The 7,671-nt window shown below is 38.1% G+C and overlaps 1 protein-coding gene across 1 annotated transcript in view; it reads right to left on the bottom strand.

Moving 5' to 3' along the window:
- LOC107548546 (Fanconi anemia group J protein-like) overlaps window positions 1-5,200 on the bottom strand; it is a 43,553-nt gene extending 38,353 nt beyond the window's left edge. The window contains exons 1-5 of the mRNA XM_016229264.1: window positions 5,048-5,200; window positions 4,511-4,630; window positions 4,238-4,349; window positions 2,326-2,514; window positions 2,077-2,216 (exon numbers count right to left, since the gene is read on the bottom strand). Coding sequence (XP_016084750.1) covers window positions 2,077-2,216; window positions 2,326-2,514; window positions 4,238-4,349; window positions 4,511-4,603 — 534 coding nt within the window. The 5' untranslated portion in view covers window positions 4,604-4,630; window positions 5,048-5,200. The remainder of the gene's footprint in view (window positions 1-2,076; window positions 2,217-2,325; window positions 2,515-4,237; window positions 4,350-4,510; window positions 4,631-5,047) is intronic.
- Window positions 5,201-7,671: the final 2,471 nt, after the last annotated feature.

Below are 7,671 nucleotides of genomic sequence, written 5' to 3' on the forward strand. Positions count from 1 at the left end.
CCTCCCTCCCTCCCTCCCTTACCCAACACACCCATCGGCCCGCCCATCAGGCCAGGGCCATCCTCTTCGGTGACAGTCCACCAATCTTGAGGAACGCATAGCACAAGTCACTCCTTTTCCATTGTGCCAGTTGTAAGCAATATGTCCTATGGTGTGACAGGACAATCACGCTGACACAGATTCTTTTCACCACTGGCTATATGAATACCTGTGGTGTTTGTTACATTGCATCGGATTTTCTAAGAGGCCTTATACATTTTATAGCCCTACATATCAGCATCGTTCAAACAAAACAAATGCACCATCTTCATAATAACACTTCATAAATCCAGATTTTCTTGTTTTTTCTTGCAGGATTTCTGCTTGATGGAAATGATGAGGTGCCAATTGTTTGTTTAAGGTTATCAAATTATGTATATAAAAGATCAAGCAGATTTCAAACAGAAGTGACATCCAAAAGGCCTTCCCACAATGTCTATAAGCTAAAACTAAACAAATCCAGCATCCTCAATGTCTATTATAACCCTGTTTTGCATTGAAGCAGACATTGCTTTGGTGCCATCCTACAGTATGTAGGATGAAAGCAACTATGTGTGTATACATTTAATCATGAGTTATATGGTTTTTTGTGGCACAGTACTAGTCAAATTACAGTAATTTAACAGAGATAATTCATGCTTACAGACACATAATTAAGCGTCCAAAAGAAGTGTGAAAACCCCCCAAAATAAATCCAAAAATATCCCCATGAACCTTTGAAATCTGTTTTGATCCATCCTCTGCTGCCACCAAATGGTCAACAATAAAACAACAAAACACATGCAATATATAAGACTACATAATTTATTTAATAATTATAAGTTGCAACTAAATAATTAATTATAATATTGTTTATTATAATCTTATTTATTTAATAACACATACTATTTCCAGTGGCATCCTTGGTAAAACAGCTGAAGTAGGGATAAAGGGATAGTGCACCTAAAAATTACAATTCTGCCATCATTTACTCACCCTCATGTTGTTCCTGCATGATTTTCTTTCTTCCATGGAACAAAAAAAGAAGATATTTTGGAAAAAATGCTTATATATTAGTATATTTCCATACAATGGAAGTCAATGGTCACCAAAACTGTTTGGATACCATTATTTTTTTTAAATATCCTCTTTTGTGCTCAGAATATCTTCTTTTGTGGTCATACAGGTTTAAGCCCCGTTCACACTACAAGCGACAAAGCAACACGATCCCATTCATTTCAATAGAGAGCTGGCGATTTACGGCAACAAGTGCGTCAGCGGCCATTGGCGACGGATGGGGCGTGTCCAGCGACGTGACAAAGTTAAGAATCCTTCAACTTTATGCATATGAAGAGTGACTTTCGGGAGTGACAGCCAATAGGAAAGAGGATAGTAGAGCTCATGAGATCGTTCTCCTCTCAGCTGCAGATAACCATACGCAATGGAAAAAAGTAGGCTCTGTTTCTCATTCATTTTTGTTTATATTATATTTAGTCTTTTGCCTCCAAAATGTTTGTATTTAGCGGCAAGAAACTTGATTCGCTGTCAAGGCAACCAGTAGTGAGAACGCCCACTAGCAACCTCATCGCCAGCCCTGGCGACATGCAGCGGCAAAGCTTTAGAATTATATCAGGGTGAGTAAATCATGACAGAATTTTCATTTTTGGGCAAACTATCCCTTTAATGGTATTGGATGATGAAATGAGGAGAAATATCAAACAGTGCTCTCCATGGCTATTACTGACACATTATTACATCATAGTCTCCCAATTAGAGATAAGAGCAGAAAATGTGTCTGAGGTGCACTCACACAACACTGTGGCTGCGATTGGCAGCTGTCAGCTCTGGCACCACTGTTCAATTCCATGGTCCAACTCTGAGCCCCGGGCACCAGTCTCTCCAGATGCGCCGCCTCTTCATCATCATCAATGTAAATCACTCCTCGCTCGAGACATCTTTGCTTGCTGCTCTGTGGAAAGAAAAAAAGCTGAGTGTGATGACAAGACTCAACAAGCCAATCAATAATGTCACAGGAATAGAAGCTATTTGTATAGGTACCTTCTGCTCTGTGCTTGGTGTACGAATGCGCTTCCTGTCAATCTTAAAATCATCATCTTGTTCTCCATTGGAGAGAGAGGCCTGAAGTTTCTCAGAGAGACGGGAAGACAAAGTGGACTTCTTAGACTGGTCACTATTGACTGCTGAAACAAGAAACCATACTCTATGAAAACAGACACCATTTAAGTAATTTATCATGGTGTTTCATGTTTTTTTTTTTTTGGTCAAAAGGTTTCGGAAAATGCTTACCTTCTTTTGAGAGAGGGGTTGGAGCTTGAGCAGAAGTACCTTCACAAGGAAGATCAACCAGAGGTGGTTTAGATGCTGTGCTGCTGGAAGTGGGGTGTGCATTTCGATTATGGCACACACACTGACATGGAGTAGCCACTGCTGGTTTCTTACAGTCAGCTGAACTAGAACATGCATCCTGTTCTTTACCTTAACACGTGACAAAATAAGAGCCATTATAATGTTTTATAGCGTGAAGAGAGTTTATCATCACAGAAGTCATAGCCAGATTAGCATGTCTCTGTGAAGAAGCATAACAGAATAGTTCATTTGGGGTCTTGGATATATGTTGTGATCAATTTGAGATGGAAATTGTAGTCAATTTTGCAAGAAATTAATACCTTCTTCAGCAAGGATGCATTAAATTGATTGAGTTTTTAACATTGATAAACAATGAATATTGATACACAATGAATACAATATATTATGCTCTTTTGAACTTCCTTATCATTAGAGCCCGACCGATATGGGTTTTTTGTGGCCGATACCGATATTAGGGTGTAAAAAAGGCCGATATCGATATATCGGCTGATATTCTTTGTGTATATTATAGTACAGTACCAGTCAAAAGTTTGGACACTTTCCCATTCCAGGGTCCAAACATTTGACTGGTACTATATACAGTATATACATAAACAGAATATATATGCATAAACACATTTTTTGCAATGATCACGTGACAAAGATACATAATGGAGGCAGGACATTTAACAATTTAACAGTAAACCAAAATGAGTCTGACATCAGTGCACTGAACAGTAAAGTTTAAGTTTATTCAACTTTAATTCAATTAAATTCCATTCAACTTTATTCCTTTGAAGTTTATTTCACTTCGGAACATTCATTCACGGATTTGCGCTACTGTCTTCACACACAGACGAAACTTACTAGAGAAGTGTGAAGTGTGACATAATATACCTCTGTAAATAAATACAATATAAATTCACATCTCGCGCACTTTAATGCCCTTTGAACGTAACGTGTACATTCCCTTGGAACTGGAATCATGGCGGAAATTCATGTGAAGTCCACTTCGCAGGGCACTTCCGGTCGAATAAGACAACGCTTGAATACAAGAGACCTCCTTACTGAAGTGAAAGTGTTGACTGGTATCACTATCTCGTGAACGCGCCGGCGGATCTCCACCAAATTCAGGGGAACCCTTCAGCTCGAGGAGCCCTCTCGAACGCCACCCTCCGTGCGTCGGTAGCCCCCCAGGATCGCTTGATCGGTCTGCGCCCTGGATCGCGAATTTAACCACCCGTAACTCCCGAACCCCGGGGGCTATCGACGCGGGGGTGGTCTCATTCGAAAGCGGGCCTCTAGACATACACTCGATTCGCGTTTGAGAGGGTTCCTCGAGCTGAAGGGATCCCCCAAATTTGGTGCGGAGATATGGCCGTTCAAAGTTTCAATGGTTTTCCATAGACTTAAGCTTTAAAGCGTTTCATCCAGGTCGCCAGTAGCAAACAATGGCGCGCACTCTGCTCTACAAACTAAGTAATTACACCATTTCAAGCATTTTATCTGCGTTATATGTTCTGTAAAAAAAATTCATATTGGCGGCATATTCGCTAATACCGCTATATCAGCGACAGGCTCTTATCGGCCGATAATATCGGCAAAACTATATATCGGTCGGGCTCTACTTATCATCAAAGAATCCTGAAAAATTCCTGATTTCTGAAGGATCATGTGACCTTTTTCACATTTCCAGGTTTTTTAGCTGTAGAAGTCATCATAGGTGGGTAAACTTCTATAGCAATAAATGGGAGACTACCACAAATATATATTTTGCATTCCCATTTGCTCCACGATAGTGTTTTAATGACTTTCAAAAAAGAAAAGTTGTCGAAAAGATTTCTAGACATACCAAACTGTGCTTGCTGCCATGCGAGCGCTGAACAAAGCAAAGCAAGACTCTTCCCACTGCCAGTAGGGCTCTCCAACAGACAGTGCTGCCCATTGTTAAGTCCACGAATGATCTAAGAGAGATCAAAACATGAATGACAGCTATCATTTAAAACTAAAGAAGCTATTTTAAAAACTTTGTATGAAGATGTTAGGATGATACTGATCATAAAGGATTACTAATATGTAATCTTGTAAAACACAAGAACAAATCTGTCAGTACAACAGATCTTACTGAGTTCATCATGGCCAGCTGAGAGGGATAAGCTTTGCAGGGGAAGTTTATTTTCACCCCTCCGATGGTGTACTCCACTGGAGCCGCAGCCATTCTGTGTCCAATGGAGGATTTCACTGTCTGAGGATACAATCAGACAGTGGAGCTGTATAAGATTGGAAAACTGCCTTCATTTTGACAGCACTGCCCTACCTAAGTGAATTGTGGGTAAACGCTAAATTTACACCAAGTTTGGCTGACCATCTAAACTGACTGATTATTTCATAATGTGGCAAAACAGATTAACTGTTACAGAACTGAAAAATAATTTACTAACTTTTTGTTGTTGTTGAGGATTTGAATCTGCTCTAAATGTATCTATCTACATGGATAATATTTAAACTAACACTTAACATGACTGTAAGAGGACTACTATACACAATTCAACCGGCTACAGGGGTGATAAAGAAGTTTTTAACGTTATCATAAGCATATACGTAGCAAGATATTTTCTGCTATTACTGCATTTAAACAACACTCATAGATAACTTCATTTACCTCAGGTGTAATGTGATTAAGAGGAATATCAGATGGGTTACTTCACAAAGAAAAGATGCATTTAACGGTTAAAAGTAACGTTAGCTGTGTAAACAAAATAAGGCACAAAACTGCAACTCCCGCGCAGCAGAACCAAACGTGACGTCCGCACGTCAACGTGACGTCCGCAGTCAAAATAAAAGACACGTTACGTCACTTAATTTTTTTTCTCAGAAATATGAACATGATCACATATTCCAGTGATTTTTCTTCCCGAAATGTTTGGAGTTTTGAATTGGTTTGACATTTAGAGAACAGTTATTATATATACATTTTGTAGCAATAGATATAAATATGAATATATAAAATAATAGGCCTATTCATTAAAACAATCCAAGTAAGTTAGTGTCTGTCCTGAGGATTTATGATACAAACGCATAGACATTTTTATAATTATTATTAATTTATCATTAATAAGCAAAGATGTTTGGATAAAGAACATTTCTTAAATGGTAAACTACGTTCAGTTTTGCAACTGGATGATAGTGATAAGATAGCATTATTATTAAACTATAAATATAACTAGAGAAGTTCCATATAAATAAAATAAAATGGTCTAGCGCCAACTCTTTTTTCTTTCTTTTTTTCAAAATAAAAGTAACTCAATGAAGTCAAATTATAAAGGAAACAACATTTACAAGTTACAAATTAAGATCCGCATGTTTAATCTGAAAAATCTGTCAGATTCATTTAATTTTCTACGTGTCTGACTGGATATGGGTGCACGTAAATAATTCAGTGCACTTAAAACGAACTGAATTGAGCGCGAAGACTGTTTGTGGACTAATAATTCACGAAAATATTTCCAGCAAGTGGCCCAGAGATACACACAAACAGGTGAGAGATGATTCTTTGAGAAAGTTTATATAGGCACCACAGAGTTTGCACAAACATATCTCGTTCTTGTAAAAACACTGATTTATTTAGAACTGTAAAAAGCTGAATTTGTCACGAATAAATAAAGTATTCTCCTCCATCCATTTTGTTACAATATAGGTGTTTTTCCTTGGGTCAGCATGGTCAGATCTAAAAATTATGCATACATTTTAAATATTGTCAGATGCAGCTTAATTTCAATAAAGGAACAAAAAGATATGATTTCCAGCACTACGTTTGGTCCAGCCATTTTTGTTTTTCTGGTGTTGCTCGCTGCTAATATTTATTATTTAAAATGAAATGAACAATTATAAATAAACAAACAAACAACAACAAAAATAACAATCATAGGCCATTGTTGAACTCCGAGCAGGGGCCTGTTCCATAAAAGTAATTTACCAAATAAACCAGGCTTAGTTCAGTTAGTCTGATTTATTTTGAACCAAATCAACTGACAATAAGTTAAACTAACTGAAATAAGCCTGTCTTATTTGGTAAACTTGTTTTATGAAACAGGACCCAGGTGAAATATGGAAAGCGAAACTTCAGGATGAAGACTAGTTTTGATTTCGCCTGATTTATAAGATTTTTTGACAGAGTTGATGCCATTTTCTTCAGGTGGAATTAGGAAAAACAAAGTATTTAACAGGAGTCTGGATGGCACCAAGTTAATAAGGATGAGGCAGGATTATACTGAAGCGTCATGCACAATCTGTGATTATGGTGATCCCAAGATGCTTGGTGATGTAATTGCACCTTGAAAATGTGCCCGTAATCCCAGGATTAGCATTATTAACATGATCAGAGTGCCGTAAACCTCATTTCCATATCACTCAGCATTTCAGATGTGATATTTCTGCAGGTTCGGTGTTCAGAAACGCTCAAAGAAGTGAGAGGTTTAATTCTCAAGCCTTATTTTGTGCATGTTTGACAGCTGCATATGGCTCCAGTGCTCCAAATTAAGCCGAAACAGTAGCACATCCCTGTGCAAATCTCAGCAGCTAAAACAATGAAATTTACATGTTGTGTCCAATTCCCTACACCTAAAGACATAGCACCTGCCATAACCCTCACTTCGAGCTAGAGGTATAATAAGTTCCTACTCCAGATATAATACCATAATTGATATAACAAATATAACACTCAGAGTCATTTTGTATATGCGTGTGTGTAACTGAGAGAAGAGACTGATGGGAATCTAGTGATTTTATCTCCACCCCAGCTGGACCGATGGGACCTCATGGCCTACATTCATGGTCAGCTGTCAAGCCAACAACATCATCTACATCCTCTGCCAGTTCCCCAACCAGCAGGTACATGACTAAAAGCTTCATCACCCAGCCTGGGTGTTAGAGTTGATGTTGTGGTATCACCTAAGATGCATATTAATTATGCAGATAATTTTCTTTATTTGTTCAGTTTCAGCCGAGGAGTGCATTAGTGCTGATGTCATTGTCAAAGGCAATTGTGCCTCAGTATTGCATTTCCAAGTGTGTGTGAGTGTTTGCTTGCATTTGCTATTCTATTTATTTTTTTACTTGTGATTTTGAAAAGATAACAGTAAAACAGAAATAGCTGCTTAGTTTATTCAGAGTTAGTGACAAAACCAGTAGAGCAGAAATAGATTACACATGAATTAATGTATCATTGCAATCTTTTAATAGTCCCCAGATTCTTTCAAGCAAGCAACCGTCATCATCAAACGTCCA

This window comes from Sinocyclocheilus grahami, unplaced genomic scaffold (genome assembly GCF_001515645.1).
Source record: "Sinocyclocheilus grahami isolate Dianchi unplaced genomic scaffold, SAMN03320097.WGS_v1.1 scaffold350.1, whole genome shotgun sequence".
NCBI lineage: Eukaryota > Metazoa > Chordata > Actinopteri > Cypriniformes > Cyprinidae > Sinocyclocheilus > Sinocyclocheilus grahami.